This window comes from Bufo bufo, chromosome 2, assembly GCF_905171765.1.
Source record: "Bufo bufo chromosome 2, aBufBuf1.1, whole genome shotgun sequence".
NCBI classification, from domain to species: domain Eukaryota; kingdom Metazoa; phylum Chordata; class Amphibia; order Anura; family Bufonidae; genus Bufo; species Bufo bufo.
This window is the reverse complement of record NC_053390.1, coordinates 244,784,128-244,801,279: the sequence shown is the minus strand read 5'-3', so window position 1 is coordinate 244,801,279 and position 17,152 is coordinate 244,784,128. Positions and strand designations below refer to the sequence as shown.

The 17,152-nt window shown below is 42.9% G+C and overlaps 1 protein-coding gene across 2 annotated transcripts in view; it reads left to right on the top strand.

Moving 5' to 3' along the window:
• The window catches only part of TANGO2 (transport and golgi organization 2 homolog), a 263,204-nt gene extending 260,302 nt beyond the window's left edge, over positions 1–2,902 (top strand). For both annotated transcript variants that reach the window (XM_040416309.1, XM_040416308.1), the window contains exon 9: positions 1,635–2,902. In XM_040416309.1, the coding sequence (XP_040272243.1) occupies positions 1,635–1,755 (121 nt within the window). In that variant the 3' untranslated portion in view covers positions 1,756–2,902. The remainder of the gene's footprint in view (positions 1–1,634) is intronic.
• Positions 2,903–17,152: the final 14,250 nt, after the last annotated feature.

Below are 17,152 nucleotides of genomic sequence, written 5' to 3'. Positions count from 1 at the left end.
TATGGGAGTTGCAAGCATGAACAGGAGCGACGAAGCATTATCAGATTAGCTAGTGCAGTGTGCGTGCTATTCTCATCATGTAATTAGCAGTATGGAGGAAAGCCTGAATAGAGGCAATGTCTAATACCCCGTTTTTAAAGCTGTTGTTCGATATTTTAAAATGTACTGCAACCTGTTATTAAAATTAAAGGAACAAAAACAGACTTGATAAACTCTGCAGTATGCTTCTCTTCTTTCCTTCTGTCCCCTGCCTCTCTCTTGGCCTCTTTGATGCTGTATCCATGTGACATGACGTGGTTGCCTCTTCCAGTAGCAGGCACTTATGATTGCATTTGATCAGTAGGGACACAGCGCAATGACACTTGCTCTTCTGGAGCTGTGACTCAGATTAAAGCTACATAACAATGGAAGCGATGCTGTTACAGAGCAGCATGACATCACAGTAGTTAATCACCTTCTGGGTACAGTGTGCTTGTGACAGCCTTGCCTCATTCAACCCTGCGATTGATGCCATCATGAGAAAAAGACGAGCAGGCTTGTCACACAGCGGTGGCATCATCACATGTTGTAGATGCACCCTGTAGATTGTCTGCTCTGAAGTGACACCATGCCAGATCTTTATTTTCTCCACCCTAAGGTAACTGTTGAGCTGCCTTTGTGGTTATCTTTATGTTGACATCTTTCTAATGCCAGTCATCCTTATAAATGAACAGCAGTGACCCACATTTATTAAACGGGTTGTCTCACTTCAGCAAATGGCATTTATCATGTAGACAAGGTTAATACAAGGCACTGTTGTTATAATCCATATAGCTTCCTTTGCTGGCTAGATTCATTTTTCCATCATATTATACACTGCTCGTTTCAATGGTTACATACCACCCTGCAATCCATCAGTGGTGGTCATGCTTGCATACTAGAGGAAAAACCACTAGCCCATGTGCATTCTCATGGTCCCGGCCGACAGACGGGCCAGCGCTTTTTCCTATAGTGTGCAGTACCACCACTGATGGACTGCAGGGTGGTTGTAACCATAGAAACGAGCTGTGTATTATGTGATGGAAAAATGAATCAAGCACGCAAAGGAAGCAATATGGACAATAACAATACAAGTGGCTTGTATTAACTTTCTCTACATGATCAATGCCACTTGCTGAAGTGAGACAACCCCTATAATGTGAGTGCACCTAGACCTTGTTGTATTGGTGCATCTAGATTTAGAAAAATCTACTTGCTTCTAGCTTGGCAGTGGACAAAGGACATGGCCTAAAATGACCCATTTTGCACCAAAATTGTTCTACAATTCTAATGTGAAATTCTGTCGTAAAGTAAGCCAACCAATAATCGGTATAAAGTCAGAGAAAAATGTCAACCCTTGCACCAGATTTATCCTCCAGCCTGAGCCCCTGTGATAAATCTGGAGCAGGTCTGCACTGCCGGTCTAAGCTTACCCCATCTATAGGACTAGTAAATCTGTCCCACTGTCTTTTATAATGTACAGTATACTGACTCATCATTCATTATCCTATGTGTTTCATGAAGGCAACATTAAAATGTGTAAATAAATAAATAAGGAAAATAAATCCTTTTCTAATGTCAGAATTTCACTTGTGTCTTCTTCCCTTTGTCTCTAGGACCAACACCATCGTTCTTATTGATGGAGAAGGACAAGTGACCTTCACGGAGCGCACAATGCTAAATTGTGACATCACTCAGTGGAAAACCAGCACCTATCAGTTTAAGCTACAACCCTAGCGCCTCATCCTAAAGAAAAGTCTGTGTTAACCAAGGAGAAATATACATAACACACCTATCTGGTGCACGAAATATGCGAAAACATATTCACTTATTTGAAATAACTGTATCAACTAGCACAAAAGCCAGAGAACCAAAATAATTGCAGTAGTGCAAACCACAGCACAACCACCAGTTGGAAATATCTCTTTGTCTCTGAACATGTTTTTTTTAACTTGGTGGTATTTATGCAGCAAGCACATCAATAATGCATCAGATACCATAAAAAACAAATGGGTAGGAAAAACAGTCAGTATTTTATCTGTAATCTGAGCGGCAGAGATCTGTGATTTGTAGCCTCTAGTTTTGCTTTAAGAACATGCATTAAGAAGTGATAGGGCTAATAACGTGAGGACTTCATTATGCTGAGATTTGTAACGTGACGGGATCAGCCATCTTGGTTTATTTTCTTACCAGAGCCTAAGGTTTTATTTTAATGACTGATCTTGAGGCAAGATATTAACTAATATTAGTGCTGGCTGTTAGAGAGTGCGGCTTCCTAGCTAAATAGCTTTTAATAAAAATGTCAAGCTTTTACAAGATCCAGTTTTATGATCTGGGGAGGGGAAATATTGCCTCAATTATCTAAAGTAACAATTCTGATAATCTGGCATGTTTGAGACTATAAGGGTAAATGCACACATTCAGGATTTATGTGCGGACAATCCACACTGAAATCTGCAATTGTTCGCAGGGAAATCCGTACGGTCAATCCAAATTAATTGGTGCGGATTTGCATGCATATTTGGTGCGGATTTTACTGTCCCCATTGAAGTGAATAAGGAAAATCCGGACAGGAAAAATAAAATAAATTGACATGCTGCGGATTTTAAAATCCACACCATAGGTCAAAAACTGCGTGGGAAAAATCTGCATCGTGTGCATGAGAATTTCAATTTCTCATAGAATACAATGTACATGACCTACAGTGCGTATTTTCTGCACGCAAATCTGCACAGAATCCTGATCGTGTGCATTTAGCCTAAAGGTTCCACATTATTAGAATTTCTAAGCAGTTGGAAGCACATAAATGTAACATCATCTGCGTCCTCCAGCAGTATAGGATGTTAGAGAAGAGGTCTACAAAATAGGGGAAATTTATCAACAGGCTTAGGCTACTTTCACTCTAGCGTTCGGGGCTCCGCTTGTGAGTTCCGTTTGAAGGTTCTCACAAGCGGCCCCAAACGGATCCGTCCAGCCCTAATGCATTCTGAGTGGATGCGGATCCGCTCAGAATGTATCAGTTTGGCACCGTTTGTCCTCCGCTCCGCTCAGCAGGCGGACCCCTGAACGCAGCTTGCAGCGTTCGGGTGTCCGCCTGGCCGTGCGGAGGCAAACGGATCCGTCCAGACTTACAATGTAAGTCAATGGGGACGGATCCATTTGAAGTTGACACAATATGGCTCAATTTTCAAACGGATCCGTCCCCCATTGACTTTCAATGTAAAGTCAAAACGGATCCGTTTGCATTATCATGAACAAAAAAAAAAAAAAAAAAAATTTTTTTTTTTTTGTTCATGGTAATGCAAACGGATCCGTTCTGAACGGATCTAAGCGTTTGCATTATAGGTGCGGATCCGTCTGTGCAGATACAAGACGGATCCGCACCTAACGCAGGTGTGAAAGTAGCCTTAGTTGCCCATTGCAAGCAATCAGACTCCACCTTTTTACGCCACCCTCGCCACCTTTCCAAATTTATCTTCATTTACACCACTTTCCTGGTTGCAAATGAAGCCAGAAATCTACAGCATCTCTGAGCTGCCATAGATTTCTGTTTAGGCGCACAGACTGCCTCATCATAAATGTGGTGCATCCTCCGGCAGCGCAGGGGATATCAAGACTGAAGCAGAAAGCTCCTGTCTTCATAACTCTCCCCCATAGAGGCAGATTTACTATTGAAAATGTGCCTGTTTTTTTTGTTTTGTTTTGTTTTGTTTTTTATAATTTGCTCCCGAAAATGGGGTACATGTTTTGCACTGCATTTATCAAGTAGTTAGACACCTTTCTAACCTTTTTATTCCTTGTCCAACAGGAAGATGTGACTTAGCAGAAAGGGGGTATAGCCTAATTGGAAAAGGGCATGGCTTTAATATGCCTCCATGCACAAAAAGCTCTGTTTTGACACACTTATGGAGTGAAATTAAGCCGACAAATAGGTGTTGTAACTAGACAAGACAGTCTATAGGGGCCCCAGATTAATCACCCAGCATCAGGCACTGTGATAAATCTGGGACACTGTCTGAGCTTACACTCCTGTCTGAGTTTACAGTATTAGTAAATCTGCCCACACTGTTTTGTCGTTGTGCCATTGGGTGCCAGATTATCAGAATTTGTACAAAGACAATCATAGCTGGTTTGCAAGGCATTACTGTAGATAAAAATTCAAATTGTTGGTTGTCGCTACCTGACAACAGTTTTACAATTTATTAATTTTTTATTCACAAATGAAATTTGACCAAGGAAGTATATGATCCATTCACATGGGGATACCATTAAAGGGGTTTTCCTTTTTGCATCAACATCCTTTAAAATATTCATTTATGAAGGTTTGCAATTTTGTAGTGTTTTTTCCCTTAATTGCTCCTATCTTCTGTTCATGCTATAGTCACATGACCATGTCCATGCAGCTCTTATTTCCTGTGATGTTATGTCCATGGGCGTGTCAAAGCAGCAACAGGGGCAGGAATAGGGGAGTGTCTATGTAACCAGCTGGGTGGGAGAAGCTATGAACTAACTGGGAGTTATTAGGGGAAGTGCTGGAGCGGTGGTAGAGAAAAAAGTGCATCTTGGGTTTGGTTGGAAACAGGAAGTGCTACAAGCAGGATGTAAACCAGTGATTTGTTTACATGGTCAGGAGAGCCCAAATTGATAAGTTATATCCATATGTAGACGATGTACATGAGGTAAGAAACTACATGAGCATATCTGTCAAAAACCATAGTTATCCTGGAAAATCCCTTTAAAACGGCACAAAATGAAATACAACATTAGACAAAATAGAGCTTTATTTAGATGTCGTATAGCTTCTATGCAGTATTTCGAAGAACATTTGTCAATACATAGTGGCTGATTTACATTAGGAAACCTTAATAGATGAGTGCAGAATAATGGGCTCAACTGAACAAATCCAATTTAGCGGGGACAGAACAGTAGAAGATGGGCATATAATGTACATCATTTATCACACCCTGCACTCTAGAATTCTGACTTCAAAAATTTGCAGAATAGGGTTGTGACTTTTTGATCCTAGGCCTGTGTTCACAATTGCGGCATGCTGGACCAAAAACCATTGTACGCAACAGCTTTTGTTCTGCCGAAACCCGGCATTTATCCTGGAAAATTTTCCGGATCACCGCCAGATCCCATTATAGTCAATAGGGATCCAGTGGTACATAGTTGTATCTGGCATTGCAGTGAGCTCCGGTAGCCTGATCCTCAGTCAGATCAGATTACTGGATTCCAAATGCTTCTGTAAACGTAGCCTACCTTGCTCTAGGTAAGCATGCTTAACTATATTAGTTTAATTCCAGATTTATTACTAGGACATGTTGCAAATAATTCGCAAACTCACTCCAGTAAAAAGGTGGCATAAAAAAAACTGGAGTAGGTTTTCTAGACAAATGCATTAAGTTTAAAGCTGTACCAAATTTAATAAACAATGCAACATGACTCAAGCAAAAGCTGACTTCAAAAGTAAGTCTCATGATAAATTCCCCCCATATAGTCAGGAGCTCACAGAGGGGATCCTCACAGGCCCTCAGAGTGAATTTAGAAGATCTTAAAGGGGTTATCCAAGACTATAAAATGCTCCCCCATATGCCAGGCCCCTCACAATGAATATACTTACCTGGCTCGGGGGGTAGCATCCAATTGCTAGGGAGGCTCATCACCGCCTGCCATTGGCTGCTCCCCCCTGACATCGGATGTTTTCATCCGCACACGGGGAGAAGCGGCAGTGCGAGGACCAGGAGTGGCGCTGGGAGCCAGGTAAGTATATTTATTGTGAGGGGCCCAGCATATGGGGGAGCATTTTATAGTCTTGGATAACCCCTTTAAGGAGTTTGATGTTTCAATAAATGACATGGCACAGATTTCCCTAGTTAAAAGTATATGTCTGCCTTGAGTTGCTGTTAACACATACTTTTAATAATGTTTGCCATGGTGGGGATACCTTTATAGGTCCACAGTTTAAATATCAGCTGAAGTTTTTCCAAGAAAAGTCTGTGTTGCCCAGAAATGGAGTGGAATGAATGAGGAGATACTTTATACAGAGGCAAAGTGATTACTTTAGGTCTTGTGGCTTATATATAGCAATGCCTGTCATTCAATCGTGCAAGATCCCACAAGAAAACCTCACTCTTTTCTATACGCCATAATTGAATCATCTATTGCTTGAAAGTGTTGATTGCAAATAACAAAGAAGGACTTCAGAAAATATCAAACTGGAATGTGTACTTGTCATTTTATAGTGAAGAGGAATCATTGTTCACTGGGTTTCTGTAAAGAAACAGATGGTTTATACCGTATGTGCACATATGCTCAGAGTACACACAAATGTTTAACCCCTTACCAACCACCGCTGCACATGTACGGTAGAAGTTAGGACTTTAAAGATGGCGCCTGTTCAGGTGCTGAGCAGGTGCCATAGCCGCTGTGCTTCTGCTGTTTTACACAGCAAAGACCTGGAGGCAAGGTCCATGATCAGTGATAACCCTGATCACAGACTTTTAATTTCTTAAATGTTTTAATCAATTGTGACCATGGCATCTGAGCAGTGAAACCCCAGGAGTTCTGCTCTCTTGGGGCCCGATCGCCCCCTTCTCAGAGATCAAAGGAGACGTTCAGTTGCTGTAGCAGCCTCGGGCACTCTGAAGAGTCTGAGGTCTGCCACAGTAATGTTCCTATGGAGCCCTGCTTGTCTATGGGAGAAGTGATCAGACAATCCCTTAGAGGGACTTAAAATAAGTAAAAAAAATATATACAGTACAGACCAAAAGTTTGGACACACCTACTCATTCAAAGAGTTTTCTTTATTTTCATGACTATTAAAATTGTAGATTCACACTGAAGGCATCAAAACTATGAATTAACACATGTGGAATTATATACATAATGAACAAGTTTGAAACAACTGAAAATACGTCATATTCTAGGTTCTTTAAAGTAGCCACCTTTTGCTTTGATTACTGCTTTGCACACTCTTGGCATTCTCTTGATGAGCTTCAAGAGGTAGTCCCCTGAAATGGTTTTCACTTCACAGGTGTGCCCTGTCGGGTTTAATAAGTGGGATTTCTTGCCTTATAAATGGGGTTGGGACCATCAGTGGCATTGAGGAGAAGTCAGGTGGATACACAGCTGATAGTCCTACTGAATAGACTGTTAGAATTTGTATTATGGCAAGAAAAAAGCAGCTAAGTAAAGAAAAACGAGTGGCCATCATTACTTTAAGAAATGAAGGTCAGTCAATCAGCCGAAAAATTGGGAAAACTTTGAAAGTAAGGGCTATTTAACCATGAAGGAGAGTGATGGGGTGCTGCGCCAGATGACCTGGCCTCCACAGTCACCGGACCTGAACCCAATCGAGATGGTTTGGGGTGAGCTGGACAGCAGAGTGAAGGCAAAAGGGCCAACAAGTGCTAATCATCTCTGGGAACTCCTTCATGACTGTTGGAAGACCATTTCAGGGGACTAACTCTTGAAGCTCATCAAGAGAATGCCAAGAGTGTGCAAAGCAGTAATCAAAGCAAAAGGTGGCTACTTTGAAGAACCTAGAATATGACATATTTTCAGTTGTTTCACACTTGTTTGTTATGTATATAATTCCACATGTGTTAATTCATAGTTTTGATGCCTTCATAGTCATGAAAATAAAGAAAAGCCCCGTAGACGTAAATATAAATGAATTTTTTTCCAAAGCATTTTTCTTTTTTTTATATTTATTTAGGTATTAAAACACAAGAAAAACTATAAATAAAAGTGGGATCGCTGTAATTATACTGATCTGGAGAATGAAGAGGACAGCATAAAAAAGGAAACCCATAAAATTGGAATTGCATTTTTTTTTTCTCAATTCCACCCCAGCTTCTCACTACATTGTATGCAACATTAACTGATGACATTAGAAAGTACAACTTGTCCTGCAAAAAAACAACCCTCATACAGATAAGTGAATAGACAAATAAAAAAGGTCGGGAGTAAAAAAAAAGAGAACGGACCTGGTTGAGAAGGGGCTAAAGCTTACAGTTTGTTCACTCTTGAATGCTTCTTAAATATTGAACCAGCTGCGTAAAATGGTAACTTTTCAGAAATTATACTGAGTACAATATATAACTACAGTATTAGTTATTACTCAAAATAAAAAGGTCTGGGTTCAGAAAAGGGAAATGAGCGTAACTGAAGGTGAGAAGGAAAGATTTATATCATGCATACCTCCTTGTCTTGCATTTAGTAGATAGTTGTGAAAATGAATATTATTTAACCCCTGTAAAACATCTTAGATTTGCCTTCTGCAAAATCAGACAACGCCACTATTTATTTTATTGTACTGAAATATTCCAAATGTGTATAATCTGTGAGTTGAACTTGGATCGTGTTATCTGGTATATTCATCTTTGTGATTATTCAGCTTTGATGTATATTTTTCTATTATTTATTAAGTTAAGATTAAAACCAATGTCAAATGTGAGGTTCAAACATTGTCATTTGATACATACATGTTCGTCTATTTTCACTTCTGTGTCAGAGGATCTGTTAGGGGGTGTCTGTTACAGATTCTTCCAAAAATAGGGGACAAAATGGCGAAGAGCTATTTTCTCAGGTGCAACGCCAGACTCCTAAAGGAAAGAAAATAGACATGTCAGGTGCAGTGACACGTCTTCCTGTAACAGTACAGCCTGGATCGCAGCGGCTCCCTGTGACGATACGCTGGCTTGCGCCCCAGCGTGGAACGCACCGGCCGTCTGCTATGATACGCTGGCTTGCGTTCCAGCGTGGAACGCAGCAACCGCCTGTGTTATTACGCTGGCTTGCGCTCCAGCGTGGAACGCAGTGGCCGCTGGGCCATCCTGTGACTCTGCCCACTTACCTCCAGGCCTTAAATAGAAGACAGGTGCTAAGCAGGGTGTTCCACTAATGGAGTGCGCACCCTGATAGCTCCATTGCATCTGAGGACTCTGTCCACATATCCAGACCTGGATCCCTAACAACATTGTGAAGGACTTCCTACCTTCTTGCGACTGGCTTCCCCACTGCTGGCTTCCTAGCCAGGACCAACTAACCGCAAGTATATGCCTGTTACCTGCTCTGATTATGGTCCTGGAACTCAGAGTGGGGTGGTTCCTGCTGGTGTGAGGCGATATCCCCAAACCAACTCTGAACTCAGGACATGCTATACAAACTCTGAACCTACTGCATATTATATACTAAACTGAGGACATGCTATACTAACTCTGAACCTGCTGCATGTTATATACTAAACTGAGGACATGCTATACTAACTCTGAACCTACTGCATATTATATACTAAACTGAGGACATGCTATACTAACTCTAAACCTGCTGCATATTATATACTAAACTGAGGACATGCTATACTAACTCTGAACCTACCGCATACTATATACTAAACTGAGGGCATGCTATATTCTAACTCTGAACCTAGCGCATACTAGATACTACTCTGAACTGTGCACAAGCTTATACTAACTTGTGACTCCTGTATACTGGGGGACCTTCCTTACAGCAGTAACTATTTAGATGGATAGCGGTAAATGATTTTGTTACCCCAAACTCTCCGCCCAAGACTGAGAGTGACGCCTGGGGTACATACTGAGTAACCGCGAATCCCACAGCCAAAAACAAGGGCGGTGGGATAATAGTGGATGTCCATTGCTTCCGCAGTTGAGATCCTAACTGATCAACTAGGTGCGTTACATATTAGTGGAACCCACATGGATCCAGCGGAGGTTGCAGGTCATCTCGTCACCCTCACTAAGAAGGTGGAGACCCTCAATGTGACTGTACAACATCTCCAGCTAGAAAACCAGGCACTACGGCAACTTGTCACGCAGGGGCCGGGACACCCTCGTGATGGACCAGAACCCAAGGTCAGTCCACCTGAGTTATTCTCGGGTGACCGAAGGCAGTTCAGGGATTTCCTGAACGCGTGCAAACTAATGTTTGAGCTGCAGCCCCGGACTTACCCAACTGACAGAACAAAAGTACTTACTATGATCTCTTACCTCAGGGGGGAGCCCAGAGCATGGGCCAATACTTATTTAGAAAAAGAAGACCCAGTCCTGGAATCCTTCCCGCTGTTCCTTGAAAAAATGGCCCTTCTCTACGAGGACCATAGTAAACAGTTGACCGCTGAGACCGCTATACGCAGCCTTAAACAAGGGAGACGACCTGTAGAGGACTTTATTGCGGAATACACTCGCTGGGCCCGGGAGACTGAATGGAATGATCTCACTCTTAGGAATCAGTTCCGCCTAGGTCTTTCCGAGGCCCTGAAGGACGAATTAGCCCGAGGAGAATTACCACTTACACTTAATGCCTTGATGCAGAAGGCCACCACCATTGACAGACGGCTGAGGGAACGCAGAGCCGAGAGAGTCTCAGGCTTCACGCCCAACCCAAGACCGTCCAGCCAGGGTCCTGCTGTAGAGATGATGGAGATTGGGGCGATCCGAGGACATCTGACCGAGAGAGAGAGAAAGCCAGGAGACGTAACCTCAACCTCTGTTTATACTGTGCGTCTGCTGACCATACCGTTGACGGATGCCCCGCGATACGTAAGAAGTGCGAAGGTAAGAGCGGCACGTTTTGTACCTTAGGCAGTACAAAAAATAGTACTGGTGGTTACATATACACGTCTCTCACCTTACAGTGGGACCAAAACCGGATTATCGTTGAAGCCATGGTGGACACGGGAGCTTCGGGGAATTTTATCGATATGCATCTGGTTGAGGGAAATAAAATTCCCCACATGAGAAAAAACGTTCCGATATCCGTGAGTTTCATTGACGGTACCACTTCTAGTCCTATCCACAGTCAGACTCAACCCCTCATGGTGACATGTGAAAATAACCACACAGAATTCTTATCCCTTGATATCATACACTCTCCATTGTTTCCCGTGATTCTTGGGTTGCCATGGTTGCAAATACACCAGCCAACCCTCCTATGGAAACAGGGGAGAGTTCAGTTTACGTCACCTTATTGTATGGAGACCTGCTTTCCTCTCAAATCTCTCATGCACGTGGGAGTGAACCAGGTTCCCAGCCAATACGCAGACTTTGCTGAGGTATTCAGCGCAAAGAAGGCGGAATCTCTTCCGCCCCATAGATCTTACGATTGCCCCATAGACTTGCTGCCGGGTAGTGAGATACCCACGGGTAGAATTTATCCATTGGCACAACCAGAACTTGTTCACCTCAAACAGTACCTAGAAGAGAATTTACGAAAAGGTTTTATTCAGCCTTCAACCTCCCCGGCAGCAGCAGGGATGTTCTTCATGAGAAACAAAGACTCAAGCCTAAGGCCCATCATAGATTACAGAGCCTTGAACAAAGTAACAATCAAAAATCGGTACCCCTTGCCGCTAATATCCGAACTCATAGAAAGATTACAAACAGCAACTATCTACACCAAGCTGGATTTGAGAGGCGCATACAACTTAATTAGGATCAGAAAAGGTGATGAATGGAAGACAGCTTTCCGCACTCGGTATGGTCTCTTCGAATATACAGTGATGCCATTCGGGTTGTGCAACGCCCCTGCCACATTCCAAAATTTTATTAACGACATCTTTAGGGATCTACTGGACGTATGTGTAATCATCTATCTTGATGATATACTAGTGTATTCCGATAACTTACACGACCACAGGAAACATGTCCGTTGGGTTCTTGCACGGTTAAGTGTTCACCGCTTATACGTCAAACAGGAAAAATGTGTGTTCGAGACTACTTCTCTTCCCTTCCTCGGATACATAATTTCACCCAAGGGTATCCAGATGGATCACTCAAAAATCACTTGCATCCAAAATTGGGCGATCCCGGATTCCAGGAAAGCTCTTCAACGGTTCCTGGGGTTCTCAAACTTCTATAGGAAATTTATTAAAGATTTCTCCGCTACCACTAACCCGCTTAACTAGTGTCAACACGAAGTTCGTTTGGTCCAAGGACGCCCAATCAGCGTTTGAGTTATTAAAGAACAGGTTCACTACGGCACCGATACTGACTCTCCCAAATCCGAACCATCACTACGTGCTGGAGGTAGACGCATCCCAGGCAGCCATAGGTGCTGTTCTGTCCCAGCGAAGCTCTTTTTCAACTCTGTTACATCCTATCGGGTTCTACTCCCGGACGCTAAATACCGCCGAATTCAATTACCCCATAGGCGAAAAGGAACTCCTCGCCATAAAATGCTCCCTGGAAAATTGGAGGCATTTACTTGAAGGATCAATACACCCCATCACAATTTATACGGATCACCGTAATCTACAATACCTGAAAACCAATAAAACACTATCAGGCCGTCAAGTACGGTGGAGTTTTTTTTTTTACAGGTTTAACTTCCAAATTACATACCGACCAGGCTAAAAAAATGGGAAGGCCGACGCCTTGTCACGACTGGCTGAAATTCGCACCTCAGACACGGCCCCCACATGGATTATTCCACCGAAGAAACTCGTCCTTGCCACCATAACGTTGGAAACCCAGCTCAAGGATGCTCTAATTAATGACCATGCTAACACCCCCCCCTGGTCTTTCACAGAACCAACAGGGTCTCCTTTACAAGGACAGCCAACTGTATATACCACCCTCCCTCACCAATCAGGTGATCAAACTTTGCCATGATTTACCCCTCGCGGGACATCCCGGCATTACTAAAACCACTACCCTGATACGCAGGAACTTCTGGTGGCCAAAGATGACCAAACAAATTGAGGAATACATTTCCACGTGCGAGAACTGTGCCTCATGTAAAACTGACAGGAACTGACCCTATGGTCTCCTAATGAGTCTTCCCATCGCCAACAGACCCTGGGAATGGGTCTCGATGGATTTCATAGTTGAACTTCCTCTTTCCAGAGGAAACAACACCATCATGGTGGTAGTGGATTTGCTGACTAAGATGGCACACTTCGTGCCCCTCAAGAAGTTACCCTCCTCCAAGGAAACGGCCGTGGTATTCTTGTCTAATATTATTAAGTTACATGGAATTCCTAGCCAGGTCATATCAGACAGGGGTTCGCAATTCGTATCCAAATTCTGGAGAGCACTTTGTTCCAGACTTCAAATCGACCACAGAATGTCTACCGCCTATCACCCCCAAACTAATGGGCAAACTGAAAGGGTGAATCAGTGTCTGGAACAGTTTCTCAGATGTCACTGCTCATTTCTCCAGGATGACTGGGAGGGCCTACTTCCTCTCGCTGAATTCGCCTATAATAATTCTACGAATTTCTCTACATTACATACTCCATTCTTTGCTAATTACGGATTTCACCCTAGGTCTCTTCCTCAAACCAGCCTTCCCACAAACGTTCCAGCCACAGACGATTATCTGACCACTTTGCAAACTACCCTTAAGACGCTAAAAGACGACCTTCAACGGGCAAAGGAAAGACAGAAGTTTTACTACGACCGTCGTAGGAGAGAAAATCCTCCCTACCAGGTCGGGGACTCTGTTTGGTTATCAACAAGAAACCTTCGGTTGGGGGTACCTTCCAAGAAATTGGGAAGACAATTCCTGGGTCCTTTTCCGATAGAAAGGATTATTAACCCCAACACGGTGAGACTCACCCTTCCTCCTCGATTACAGGTACATCCCACATTCCACGTGTCACTACTGAAGCCGTTTAGACCTAGGCCGTTCCCATCAAATGATCCTCGACCCTTGCCGCCGATAGAGGTTCAAGGAGAAGAAGAATTTGAAGTTGAGCAGCTCATTGATTCCAGAAGAAGACGGGGGAAGATCCAGTATCTCGTTAGATGGAAGGGGTATGGTCCCTGTTAGGAGAATTTACTCTCTTTTACCTAACTTGTCCCTGTCTTCAGATTATCGGTGATCAGCTTGAATTAACCCTAACTGGTACCAGGAGAATGAATAAGATAACACTGAAGAGTGTGTAGTTCTAACCCATTCTGGTTTATTCACAGCTGGCAAACAGTTTTAAAAGAGGGGGTTGAGCTTCCTTTACATCCAATCATATGTTAGCATTAGTATTTGACCAATAGTATGGTCACACATAAACTTCTGCTTTAACATAATAGCTGACTCATAGTAACAGCATTTGACCAATCAGGTATATACACATAGACTAGCATACAGATGAATGAGATGTCCTTTTATGGCTAGAAGGCTGTTCATACTTTCAACATGTATGGATTCCATGAAACAGTTTAAGGAAGTGTCTCACATTCCATAGGGGGGAGGGAGGTTTTGTAGTGCACTAACCAAATATAATACACGTGGCTAAATAAGACAAAATGGAGTCACATATATCCCATCAAATCCCCTCTTAGAACCTTATATATATACCTTATACTATATGGTTCTTTCTCTGCTCTTCCTTGGTTTGCTTGTAAGCCTTTAGATATTCCATATACCCTTCAGGAGTATAATCCTCAGGCTTTGTTGAGGTTGGGTTCACCTCTTCTACCTCTACCGGAGTATAGAGGAATGTTGAGTGTACCCCTCTTTCGGCCACATTTTTACATATGGTAAGAAGGGAGGGCACACACTGCAGACAACAGCAGAGACCCACTATTGCAGCGACCACGGCAAATGCCACTCCTACAACATATCTTATTTGACCAAAGTCAGGTATCCAGCCAAAAAGCCAGTCCCACCAACCTTGGTCAACATCTTGTTTTATATGTTTTATCATCTCCTCTAATTGGCCTATTTTATCTTTTATACCACGGGAGTGATCTGATAGATTGAAACAACACATCCCTGCGAACGCTGAGCATCCTACACCATGTTGGAGCAATAAATAATCAATAGTTGCCCTATTCTGCAAGATAGCCTTTTTATATGATTGTATATCCAGCAGCATATCTTGCAGAATTGCACTAGTGATATTTATCTGTTTTACCATAAAACAGGCAAGTTTTGATATTGTCCTGTGGTTATATACGGCCAAACCTGGTACTCCTATCAAAGACATCCCTAAACTCATATATTCTGATCTAGAGAGGAGATTCACATTATAATCACAATTTTCTGGTAACTGTAGGGAAGTGTCTCTCGTGTGTCGTGTCTGCATTGCTGGGAATAGTGGTATCATTGCTAACGTCAACCTAGCTATTGTACAGGGTCCCTCTGTAATATTGGCCGGTATGTATGTGTAACTAGTATTCCCACAGGCCAATACCCATCCTGCTGGTAGAGGTACATGTTTGTCTAGGGATGGTACTGTTTTAGTAATATTACATTGCATATTTTTTCCTGATATTATCTTTTTACAACTACCTAAATCTCTATCACAAATATTTGGCTTAGTCTTATTCTGCATTTTTGCTTGTATGCAGGGAGGCAATAGTGTCTCATCACAGGTGAAGTTATAACATATTTCTGCTGCTGTGACAAGACCTGTAATTACTTCTATCATATTACTCTGCAGATTCTCATATGTAGGACAGTCATAACAAGCATGATAAGGATTTACATATCCATATTTAACATCATGATCCTCCAAGTCTGTGTCATTCCATTGGGAACGTAGGAGCCCCGTCCATACAGCTACTGGGGTGGGGACTGCTACCAGACATGTCTCCAAAATGTTAGATGCGGATAAAGTGGTTCGGAGACAAAAGTCAGTTAAGTTCAGAGTTTTGGCCAGGTACAGCCATAAGTTCTCCTTTGTCTTCCATAAATTGTCTTCCCCTCTGCATTCTGTTTTCAAGTATATCTGTCTGTCCCACAGCCATGGGACAGTAAGTAGGAGACACAAAACTGCAATTATTAAGGCACTGCATCTCAGCCATCTCGAGGAATTTCCCGACTGCGTCATCTCGTTGAGGGTCAAGGCTGTCTGCCTCCGTTAGTACCCCTTCTGTATCTTCTTCGAGGTCAAGGCTGTCTGCCTCCGTTAATACCTCTGGGCCTCGTTGGAGGTCAGGGCTGTCTGCCCCCGTTAGTACCTCTCTTTTCTTCACCAACTTAATCCTTGTGGCGTGGATCCACGTGGGCGACTGTTCAGTGAGGACTGCTGTTCTGGTGATCGCGACTACCTCGGTGGGTGGTCCGTAGGTGAAGCTTCCTGGTTCCTTTCCCTTTTTTAAGATCTTAATCATCACCTGGTCGCCTACCCGGAATGGATGGGTTGGTTCCTGTGGAAGAGAAGGAGACTTACAAGCAACTTTTTCTTCAGTTTTACTGAGGATTTTGATCAGATTAGTAACATACTCTTCCCTGATCAGGTCCAAGTCCCCTTCCTGCACCACCAAGGGGCGTTTTGCCCATGGTGTGGGGAAAGGCCTACCCATGAGAATTTCAAATGGTGACATCCCTAACTTCTTATTAGGCGTCATTCTAATTTCTGCAAGTATTATGGGTAGGATTTGCTTCCATTTTTCAAATGTACCAGCAGTGGCCTTCCTGAGTTTGTCTTTAACTGTCCTGTTCATTCTTTCCACAATGCCTGAGCTTTGTGGATGGTATGGAATATGAAATTTCCATTCCACCTGTAACAGTCTAGCTACCTCCTTGTTAAGTTTTGAGGTGAAGGCTGGCCCCTGGTCTGATTCAATAACCAGAGGACAGCCCCACCTTGGGATTATTTGCTGAGTCAGAATTTTGGCTGTAGTTTTAGCATCTTCTGCCTTTGTAGGGAAGACTTCTGGCCACCTTGAGAACATGTCCACTATCACTAATGCATACTCTTGTTTCCCTTTTGTTTTAGGTATATGCGTGTAATCCACCTGCAAGTGGGTGAATGGTGTAGTGGGGTAGTCAAGGTGTTGGTGAGGTATTTTCAGTGGGTTGTTAGGGTTGTTTCTCAAGCACGTAATACATCTGTGTATGTAGTCTGTGACTAACTGTTTGCTATCAGTGATGTAAAAACTTTGGCTCAACAACATATGGGTAGTTTGTATGCTGTTGTGTCCTACCCCGTGAAAGTGTGCAATGAAGATGGATGCACTATGCTGAGGTATGCAAGGCTTCCCCTCCTTGCAGATCAATCCAGACTTTGGATTTTTCTGCAAGATTGGATAGCACCAATCCTTCTCCTCTGTTTCAGTTGCATACCTTTGTAGGTCTGTTAGCATGTGTGTCAAATCAGGTGAGGGTGGGTGTAGGACTGCCATTTCCCAATTGTCATGATTCATTCTATTTGGATTAC